This window comes from Panthera uncia, chromosome B4 (assembly GCF_023721935.1).
Source record: "Panthera uncia isolate 11264 chromosome B4, Puncia_PCG_1.0, whole genome shotgun sequence".
In the NCBI taxonomy this organism is placed as follows: domain Eukaryota; kingdom Metazoa; phylum Chordata; class Mammalia; order Carnivora; family Felidae; genus Panthera; species Panthera uncia.
In genome coordinates, this window is record NC_064809.1 from 88,261,751 (window position 1) to 88,273,190 (window position 11,440).

The 11,440-nt window shown below is 43.5% G+C and overlaps 1 protein-coding gene across 5 annotated transcripts in view; it reads left to right on the forward strand.

Annotated features, from left to right (window-relative positions):
• MSRB3 (methionine sulfoxide reductase B3) overlaps positions 1 to 10,951 on the forward strand; it is a 172,963-nt gene extending 162,012 nt beyond the window's left edge. For all 5 annotated transcript variants that reach the window (XM_049625916.1, XM_049625918.1, XM_049625919.1 and 2 more), the window contains one exon: positions 7,733 to 10,951. In XM_049625916.1, the coding sequence (XP_049481873.1) occupies positions 7,733 to 7,900 (168 nt within the window). In that variant the 3' untranslated portion in view covers positions 7,901 to 10,951. The remainder of the gene's footprint in view (positions 1 to 7,732) is intronic.
• The last annotated feature ends 489 nt before the right edge of the window (positions 10,952 to 11,440 follow it).

Sequence of the window (11,440 nt, forward strand, 5' to 3'; positions counted from 1 at the left end):
TAGGACTGGCTCTCAGGGAGAAAATGAGCATGTGTTGAGGAGGCAAAAATAGTTAATCTCTCACAATCAAGGGACTTGAACTCATCGAGTATTTTGTATTTAAACCCAGAGACATAGCCAGGACCGTCTGTACACAGAATAGGAGCAACTGACCATTCTACTCTAGAGTAGAAAGTACTGTTCTAGTCTGCTTTAAATAAGTGAAATGTAAAGTCTGAGTATTGTGGCACTGAAATTCATTGGTACTACCTAGTATTTTGTTGGGGGATGTCAGTTGTGCATGTCAGAGGTAAAGGGGGCACCATCAGGCAGCTGAAATAGCAAAGCGATTGCCACGTGGGCCTCCCTCGACATTCTTCTACCTGCCCTTTAACCCCCTTCATCAAGCACAAGGGTTTTAGGGAGTAGGTGGCATATTTACTACCAAGCAGGGAGGGGGACTGGTTAGAACCTAACCATCTGATGAATTTGTACTTTCTTTTTTTAAAAAAATAAAGCTGGCAAGTTTACTGTCTTCTAACTACGAAGACCACTCTCTCCCTTGAAAAACAGACTTCATATTTTATCTAAGTCATATTTTCAGCTCACTCTTATTTCTAAGATCTAAGTCTCTGAGGGCAATAGTGGAACTTTCTGATCCTGGGTCTCACCCCCAGAGATTCTAGTTTAGTTGGCTTGTGTGAGGCCTGCCTATCGGCGTTTTTTTTTTTTTTTTTTAATCTTTTTTTTTTTAACGTTTATTTATTTTTGAGACAGAGAGAGACAGAGCATGAACGGGGAAGGGCCAGAGAGAGAGGGAGACACAGAATCGGAAGCAGGCTCCAGGCTCTGAGCCATCAGCCCAGAGCCCAAGGCAGGGCTCGAACTCACGGACCGTGAGATCGTGACCTGAGCTGAAGTCGGACGCTTAACCGACTGAGCCACCCAGGCACCCCTATCGGCATTTTGAAAAGCTGCCCTGGTTAATGCTCACAAGAACCTTGTGAAGTAGATACTCTTATTCTTTCTTACATTTGAAGTTGAGAAAACTGAGGCACAAAGAGGGCAGTTATGCTGGTGTAAATTACATAGATTTAAGCGGCAGAACTGAGACTCAGATTTGGGCATCTAGCTCCAGGGCTCTACGGTGCTTAGACAGGCAGGCAGGGAGGTAGGTATACAGATAGATAGGCCAGGCAGAAAGAGTCACATTAAAAAAAAAATTCTGTGATCTCCAGCAGTTAGTTTAATTCAACTCAGTTTTGAATTCAATTGAATTTTAATTGATGTGTTTATAACGGCCACAAAAACTAATTATGATTATTTCTCCAGGATTCCGAAATATTCGACAAAAAAGGAACTGGATAGGATGGTATATAGTAATGTATAACTTAGGTATATGTAGCACTTAATAAACCTCTTGTAAGACTCACAGTTGTTGTTGTTGTTGTTGTTGTTGTTGTTTTAAGCTACCTTAAAGGCTCTTATGTGACTGCTACTCTCCTTTTTCCTCAGAACCCACTTTCAAACATTGAGTCCTATGAAAACCAAGTAAAAAAGGCACAGAAAAAGGGAGGCATAAGATAATAACTTTCCTTATGCCCTATTCTCTAATGTCTCTGTGACTAATTCTTAAAATTCACAGTTAGAAAAACTTCCTCCTTTCTCTGTGCCAACCACAGAGATAATATTAGTACTGGCCAAGAAAAAAAACATTATGAATCTGTTCTACAGTGACCAAAGACAGATGAAACCTACAAACCGCCCAAATCAGGCAACATTAATAAAAAATATTAAGCCCCTCCAGGCCCAGCTCCCAGCCCTTCGGTCAAAGGCGTTGGTGACTGTCACTGTACCTTTGGGTCCTTTCCCAGCGGGTGAGGAACTGACACTGAGCTAGCTATTCCTTTCGGCTTCTTTACCCACTGCTTTTACTTCTCATATTTGGAAAATGTTTGATTCTTTCTTAAAGTCTTACATTTAAAGGGAAGAGGGAGGGAAATTTGTTCTATTAAGGCATGTGTAAAACCACATGCTTTGGGAAGTAAGTTTCATGGAGAAAATAATCGGCTTCCAGCACTAAAGAATGATATGTTTGCCAGATTCTTCTCCATGGGGGCAGAGTGGGAGATGTCTGCCTCACGAGTGCAGTAATAGCTCACTGAATTCAAGTGTGCTGGGTGTCTTTCTTTCTTTTAATGTGTGTTTCATTCACACATTTATTTTCTTTTTGTTCTACCTTTTTATTTAGTATTTTTCTTTTCCATTTTCTCATTCATCCTTTTTATCTTGGCTTGGAAAAAAGTAACTGATTGAATGGTTTCCATACCAGAGTAATCACTTGCATTTTATTTCCTAGTTTCTCATTCTTACCACTAGTTTTCATCATCAGTTTATCTTTTCTTAAACTTTCTGTTCTTTCGGTTTACATAGCCTTTCCCCCTACTCACACTCTTCCCATCATTGTTGGGGGAAGTGGGGTAGGAAACCTATCTGATTTGCTTCTCCTCTTTCTAAAATTCTTGTTACATTTTGAGTTCACGTGGCTGGTCCTTACTCTGAACTGAATTCACTGATGGGGTTCACAAGAAGACTGTCTTACTGCCATGTTATACAAATGGACTGAGATTCCATGGGCAAAACCAGTATGCTTAACCTGCTTGCTGGGCAGTATGGCATTTTTTTGTTTGTTTGTTTTGGTTTATTGGCCCCTAATTCTAACCTTAGTACTTAGGATTCTTCTTCTTTCTTTTGTTTTTTAAAATTGTGACATGGATCTTGCTATGCAGCGAATTAGGCCTTACATATATGGGTAGGAATTGTAAACATGTTGGGAGCCATAACTTTTTATACCACGCTATAGTTTTTCCGTGTGTCCCGTGACTTCTTTGGTAATAATATCTTAGTAAGATTTTACTGGGAAAATTAAGATTGATTCAGTACTGTCATCACTTTTCAGAGAAACCTTGCAGTCAGGTCCTTCTAAAAGAATTGCTCCGTAAGAAACCTAGCACACTGCCTGATCTTTGAGTTAACAGAGCAGAAAACAAGCAAGGGTGGTAGAGATTCTTCATTGCCTTCTGTTAGGATTCCTGCTTGTGGAGGAAATAGGTTGCCTGGCTACATTCTGATTTTTGTTGCAACCATATTTGTTTTCTTTTACTATTTTACCTACTGAATTGTATTCTAGTTGTCTCTTTCAAAGAGGGTCTTTATCTTAAATCTGCACATTTTAGTGGGCATGTGTCTCTTCTTCCTTGCTGTGGCAATTTTCAGCAAATTTTCAGTTTTAAAGAATTCTTAAAAATGTTACTGAATTTACATTTTTCAGCTAGTGATAAAATATGTTGTGTCTATCCCAGTTTCACTGACGACTATGAATAATTGTTTGACAGTTTCTCCCTAGTCCCCCACCCCCAGCCTGTTAAGCAGTGCTTTGTCAGGAGTTTAAATTCAGTGCAAAGAGGTAAGAGTTGCATGGTTTAAGCTGTAGTGCAGAGGAGTAAGTCCCTCCTGGTGACACTTGGGGAATTCTCCCTTCTTTAGACCCAAATTCTACATGTGCAGCAAATGGGCGACCAGTAAATCACCGAACTTTTCGTTATCATCCTTAAGGAAGCCATCAGATTCCTGGAGTTTACCTACGTTGGAGTCCATTTATGACTGCTGCTGTTACTGCTGGAATCTATGGTAGAGTCCCTTAAGTTTGTTTTCGATCATCCTTAATTTGTTCTAAGGCAGCCAAAGCAACAGAAAGGTAAATATCCACCAATACAGAGTATTTTTCGAAAGTTAAACAGTTTTTGGTAAAACCCCAAGCCTTATTAATCTTTTGCAGATGACAACTCATATATTGCTGATGATTAAAGATACCCATGTGTTACAATAGGGTTTCAGACTCACAGCCCATCTCTCTTTTTCTTGATCTTTCAGTAAAATCATAATGCTAAACTGGTGACTTCACAATCATTTCCTTGGCAAAAGATTAATATCACAAGCACAGAGGAAAAGAGCCCTACTTACACACAAGTGTCTTCAATAACGGTGGGAGAAAACAGGATACTACTGGCAAAGTAAATTGCTTTTCTTCTTAAACTCTTTTCTCCTTCTCATCCTGCCCCATGTGCCCAAGTGTAAAAGCCCTGCTTTGAAACTGCTTCATCTTGTAGATCAAACACTTAAGAGAAAATGACAATAATAAAGCCCAAAACATCCTAGGAATAGCTAGGAGAAAACCCTCTAGGACAGTTGGAAATACATCAGTGCGCAAATATGTAACTGTGTTGAATGCACTATTTGTGTTTCTTATGCATACAATTGGGAGTTGCGATCAGATTTTAAGGAATTATGTTAAATTTGATGTTCCCTTTGTGTGTGTGTGTGTGTGTGTGTGTGTGTGTGGTGGGGTCCCCTTTGCCTCGGTTCTCCCTAGGTTCTTTAGTTGCCAGCTTTTCTGAGTGGGAGGCTTCGGTGATAAAGGATTCCTTTGGGAATTTGAAATTTTTCTTTTGAACAATTATCTCCTGTGTTTTTCAGAACTCGAGCTAGAATATTCAGTTGTAGTTTGTATTTTACCTATAAAATAAATGCATAACCACTTTAAAACAACTTTCAAAATGCACACTAAAGATTTTACCCTGAAATAAATCATTAACAGCAGGTCTCACAGATTTCTTCATTGGGCAGCCAGTTTGTTTCAGTTACAACCAGGTGTGCTGAGATCCCAACACATTGCCAGTTGGCTGGGGCTGGGGAGGCAGAGCTCGAAGGCGGCTAAAGAAACAATGCATCACTGACAACTTCCATTCATCATCCCAGACTTCGGCCAGGGGTAGAAACTGGAAAGAATGGGCTCCATGTGCGCTCCCCTCAGGGAGGAACCTTCGGGCCTCAGGCACTTTTAAAAGAAACCCGCTCATACCCTTCTATGGGAGACTGGGTGTACCTGGGAGAAAGCAGAAATGGCGCTGTGTTAGGCTTCCTGCAGACAAATGGCGCTGCAGCCTTGCAGGCATCGGAGCGGGCAGGTACGTCGTATAAACGACCACCTGGCCATGTTTGCAAATGCCGCTCCTCCCTCAGTTTTCTGAGCCCGGTGTGAATCTTCCAGAACACCCTGTGGCAAGCATGATGAAGCTATCACTGTGGTGTTTAGGGGACTCCCACCTTTTCTGAGGATTTCCCTACCCCCTCCCCAACCCATAGAGTTGTCCGCAAACCATTTTTGTTGCCTTTTTCTTTTCTAACTGTAAGTTCTCTTCCTCACCCCCCTCCGTCTTCATTTTGGATTAAGGACATCTAGAATCTGTGTTTCTCTTTCTGTGTAACCGAAACACCGGTTCCAGATTTAGCAAAAGAAACTGCAGACCAATGGCCAACTCATTTCAGTAGATTCAATTACTCTAATTTGGAGTTTTTCAAGACGATTTGGGAAGTGAAGACCATATCAACACTCCTGCATAGCTTCAAGTCTATCCTTGCGGTGCTTTATTTTTAGAGTAAGGTAAACAGAACCATTTTCTAAATATGCCCAAGAGAGGATTAATAAAGGTAATATCATTTATTTTGCCAGAGAGCTGTATTCTCTCATTAAGAAACAAAACCAGAAAACCTATTGGAGGCTCTTATGTGAAAAGTCCGCCTCTCAGATGCCAAGTGATCAAAGTGCCAGAGCTGTGTGTGAGATCAGTAATTGTGCACACATACTGGTCACCGAGAGCACCAGTTCCTACTCTTGGCCTGCACACTGACTGCTTTGGCAGGCAGAAATAGGTGTTTTCCTGCGTCCATTGGGTAAGCATATGGATTTTTACTGGTGCATCTTAGCTGTTGGTGCCTGAAAGTTTGGCCTCAATTGTTTATAGAAAGGAAAAGCAATCTGAGCTGTCAGCCTTGATATTACCTAAACCTGCATAGAATGCGGTAAAATAGTGCAAGATTTGTTTTTTAGGCCTGTTTCATATTTTCCAGGCAATAGATCAAATCAGTTCAGGGTTCATTTTTAGTTCTTTAATAAGCTGACACAGTATGTTGGCAGTAAAATAAGAATGCACTTTTAACATGGAAGTGCCATATAGTCAAAGTTGCTATTTGTGCTATTTATTAATAACTAGAGAACCCCCGAGATTTGAGTGTAGCACTTTGAGTAGAGAAACTGAGATTCTAGTTCTTTCCATCGTAATGAGCACCGTCCTTCACTTCTCTCTCATCATCTCCATTTGGGCCATTAGCCCAACTCCCGTGTCAATTCCTACTTTCTCTCCCTATAATTGATAAGTATTGTGCGCACCAAACAAGCACAACGAGAGGAATTAATAAATCACCTTATAGGCCTTTTCTCTCCCATTCTTCCCTAAATCTTGACTCTGCCATCTGCTTGAAATGTTCCTCGAGACACCCACTGCTTCACTTCCTTTGGCTTCTTATTCCAGAGTATTCCAGACTACCCCAGGAAAGCAGCCCCACCTCGTCGTGCCTGCAACGTCAGCCCCCAACCGTGAACACTTCATATCACTGCCTCTTTTTTTCCCCTCTCCTTAGCATTTATTTCCACCTACCACACTTGACAGTTGGCTTATTTCTTTGCCTGTTACCTGTCTCTCCCGCTAGAAAAAGTAAGCTCCGTGAGGCCAGGGACTGTTGCCCATATCTCCAGTGTCTGAGACAGCACCTGGCAGGTAGTAGGTGCTCCATAAATATTTGTTAAATGAATGAATGGAAGTCATCTGCCCCGGGTTTTAGTTTCCTAGTTACATGATGGATGATGTGTTTTCATAGCCTGTTTGAATATGGTGCACTGACGTCTCCATATCCCTCCTGTCCCTGCTGAGAAGGGGTGTGGGATAGGTAAGTATGACATAACACTGTTGTCACCTGGAGCCGTACCCGGCATCGGAGTGGTTAGCGCAGGGCTCTATTCACCAAGCCAGCCTTCCTGGAGAAGCTGTCTCTGGGCTGGATTTCTGTTAAACCCTGTGATAGCCAGTCGTCCCTCCTTCTCCTTCCATCTGGATTCTGGGCCTCTTCTCCTTCCCAGGTTTTTTGGATAGTCTGTAGCATGGATTTGAGCTTATTCCTTCTGCACGTAAGAGAGTTCACGTGGGTAAAGAAGCCAGCGGCACTCCACCTACTGGAAGCCAGAATAAAACGATCGTGTGGGCTAGCAACATTTCTATTTGCCTTACTTGCAGTCCTGGTGACCATGACATAAATCTGTTGAGCCTTGCCATTGCTTTGCTGGGTTCCAAGAACATCCAGTGCTTGTCTGATGTTAAGTTTTACTGCCCATGAAAGCAAACATCACCTCCGTCATGGCCAGTTAAACAGTATCTTTTACAGTGGACTTCTGCATATCTGAAACCCACCCATCCAAAGCTAAAAGTAATGCCAGTTGGGGGGGGGAGGGGATTTTCTTCTGCCATGTTTCTTACAAGGGGAGATCAAGGGTCAACTCAATTCATAAAATTACTGCAGTCCTTTTTCAGCTGGCTGAGAGACTTCATAGATCAAAAAATACAGTGGCTCCGAAATGATTTCTGATATGCACAGTTCTGGTGTTTTTTATTCTCAGCATGTGGTGCAAAGCCTGCCAGAAACCATCTTTGCAGCTATTGACAGGCGGATTAGAAATCATCCATGATGGTTTCCATCGTTTCTCTACAGGCTGGTCATCCATTTAAACTGCTGAATGTGAGTTCCTCTCAAAGCCCGCTTTGTGCGCGCTCTCCCTTAATGTTTTGCTCTTCTCTTTCAGTGTGGTGCTCACCTTGGGCACATTTTTGATGACGGACCTCGTCCAACCGGCAAAAGATACTGCATAAATTCGGCTTCCTTGTCGTTCACGCCTGCAGATAGCGGCCGCGGCGCCGAGGGAGGCCGTGGGGTGGGCAGCCCAGCCCAGGCAGACAACGCGGAGCTGTAGGGGAGAGGGGAGTGATGGAAACAAGTGTACTTAATGCACAGCTTGTTAAAAAAAAAAAATACTCAGAATTGTCTTAGATATATTTTTTCAAAAAATAGAAGGGCAGTTTTGTGCTATCGATATTTTTCTTCTTTTGCTTAAACAGAGGCCCTGGCCATCAATGTATTTTGCTATTGACTAGATCCAGAACTGTTTATAACTTCAGCGAACGGAGATAGCTGTGGCAAACGTCTTCACAAGCCACTTGAGTACCATTTGGCATTATTTTCTTTGAGCACATAGCTTCTTTTGAGATTCCCTGCCCCCACCCTTGCTTACGAGGTGGAAGGCGCTTGGCCTTCTAACGTAAAGATCGAGATCCCCTGTGCAGCAGAGAGGGCGCAGCAGCGGGGGGCCGGGCACCCAGACCTCTAGACGCATGGCCCTGCGGCATTTGTGCAGGCCCACCTGAGATAAGGGCGGCCTGGTGCCTTGTGAGACTTCTCAGCTCTGTGGAAAGTTTGAGCTAAGGTCGTTTATTCTCACTAAAGGGGTGTGAAGGTCTAAAGTCTTTCCTTATGTTAAATTGTTGCCAGATCCGCGGGGGTGCGACGAGTGTTGTGGCAGAGAGTAAACATTACCTCACGGTTAGGCCTTTATTTTATTTTATTTTCCATTGAAAACATTGGAATGTAAGACAACTGTAAAATGCTGAGCCCCATTTTGTCCAAAGTCCACAAAGAGGAACACCTGCCATTGCCTTTTATAAGTCCGTGCCTCCGCACCTAATGCCAGCTGCAGCTGGAAAGGCATTTTGGTGAATTCCACTGTGTAAAAGAAAATACTGGGGACAATACACTTCATCAGGGCAGCGGAAGGAAGGGAGCAGGGAGGACCAAGGAGGAAGTCCTGGGTCTTAAAATACCCAGAGCTGAGCAGAAAAGCTGATGAGATACTGCAAGTAACAGAGCCCAAAGTGGGGGGACCTTGCACACAGAGGTTCACATGACCTCTGGAAGGAGGCTAGGGGGTAAAACGGGAAGAAGCAGGAGCTCAAGTCCCACCCTTGACACTTCTCTGCTGTGTGACACGGGACCAGCCGTTTAGCCTCTCCATGCCTACTCTTCATGTGTAAACTGGGACTTACAATATTTATAAGATAACCGACACTCTCAGGGCAAAGTCACTATATTGCTGTACAGTTAAGATCAGTGTTGTAAAATTAAACTGATCTGGTTCTAATTGCCTCAAAGGCTGAAGCCCAAGCATTTGAAATGGAAAGAAGTGGAGAGAAGGTTGACTTAGCTGATTGGTATGGAAACAGTTGGGCCAAGGGCCAGAAAGTTTTCTTTGTAGCAATATGGCTGGTTTCACTCCGAGAAGCGCTGCTCAGTTGCTGTGTAGCATTTAGCCTGGTGGAGTGGGGGGCGCTGTGCACAATTAGGTTTCCACAGGTATGAACCGTGGTGCTTTCAGATGACATTGCCGTAGCCAGGTGTGAAGGTACAGCTTATGACTGGTGTATATTGTGTTTGTAGCCTTGACCGCGAATCCTGAAATGCAGTCCTGAAAAAAATTTCCTTCTGTAAATCTTTGAAGGCTGATGAAAACTGACATCTTTCCTTGTAAGCACCAAGACAAAAATAAGAAAGAGGGACCTTTGACAGTTTTACAATGAGAAACGACGAGGAGTTAAAATGGGAAGTGACAAATCAAAATGGCAGTGGGGTCACGTCCACATTCTTCCATGTGTCTACACCACGTCCTGGGGAGGCCCTGATACTCTGGTGACTGTGTCGTCACGTGGGCCACAGCTCCACGTAGCCTACGCTCTTCCAGATAAGTCACGCTCTTCCTTTCCCAGCTCCTGGCTGATTCACCTCGGGCGCTGGGATTTTTCTGGAAATGAGGTGTAAAATTCAAGACCACTGAAGCCTCAGCTCCCAGACCATCCTGGCAGCCTGCCCTGAGCTCACAGAGGGAGCCCCATCCTTTCCCAGAGACTGGAGGATCCCAATGGGGGGGTCGGCTAAAGACGGGGGCCTCCTGAGACTTCCCTGCCCCAGGGCACACCCACCCTTTGGGTCACCCAGCCCCTCTCCCATCACTCCAGCTGTGCGTGGTAGCCTGCCCCAGGGTCTGCTGGACACTAGCGACCATATCTGGGTAGACAAGGAAGATGAGGAGCTTCTTCCCTTCCCCCCAGAGATTCTGAATTCTCATTGTCCTTTCATTTTTATTATGGGGCCTAACATTGCCCTCAACAGCTCCTTCTTTTCTAACCCTTTGTCTTTGTTTCAAGGAAGGCCGGTTTTTCTTCTACCACATTTTCCAGCATCAACTTGAAGAAAAATGCAGCATCCACTGGAAAAGAAAAAAAAAAAAAAAAAGCGGGGTATATGCATGTGGTTTAATTCCAGATTGCTTTTGAGTTTAAGTGGTATAAAATTTCAGTGTATTTCTGTCTTATGTTAAAGAAATATATTACTAAAACGTCGGTGAGCAGTAATGTCAGCTGTCGAGCACTAGATTTATTTTTGCAGGATATGGAGTGCAATGAACTGAGTCAATATGGCAAGGTGTAGGTGATCGGTGAGAGTTGTGCCATTTAACATAGGAAATGCACGGGACTTTCCCTCTCTGCACTCCAGCTCTTGCTCTACCATTAGGAGACGTGGGCTTCTGCTGGTGTGTATAAAGTACATCTGTCCCATCGTGCAGAACGGATCTGAAGAAAGCAGCAGCCTGTCTTGTATTAGAGAACATTTCTACACGTTTAAACTTTTCACTTCTTAGATGCATTTAAATACTTATTGCAAATGCCATAGCAACTCAAAAGCCTCTCCATGTTCATTGAATTGAGATGCCCTGCTTCAAACGCGGACTATTCTGAAAGGGATTCTCGTTTGTTCCGAAGGTCAGGTATTTTTGTCTTAGACAGCTTTGTAATGATTTTTCTCCAAACGGTTCAAAACTTTTGAAAAACGTTATGAAATTTTCATTAAAAAACCCTTTTCCTATGTTTATTGTATACAGAAATTATGCAATAAAATTTCTTTATAAAAATGTTTTCTTCTCTGACTCCTGAAGTCTCCTCTTATTGTAGCCCGGACACATGGACCATCCATTGGAGTTTGCCAGCCCGCTCTGTCGACCTCCTACCGGCTGATACGTCTGTAGTTTGTAGAGAGGGCCTTTTATCTGATGTGGCCTCTGCTCGCAGGGGCTCTCATCACAGGGTCGAGTGCCACTGTCCATACCCCAGGCCCCAGGAAAGGACTGCAGGGGTCGGAAAGATTGGAGGAAAGGGATACGTTTGCAGAATTACCCAGCCTTCACCTCAGCAGCATCTTTAGCAGCTCGTGTGCTTAAAATACGGACTTGGGGGAGTTCCTTCATGACAACTCTGTGGATAAAAATGTAGGAATGATGCCATGCTGATGCCTTGGCTTCTGTTAAATACTTTGCCGGGAAACTCACACCGTCGTCAAGGATGGGTCTCTGGGGTAGCCCATTAGGAGTTCCCCTCTGCTCACAGATGAAATCACCTTTCAAAGTCAT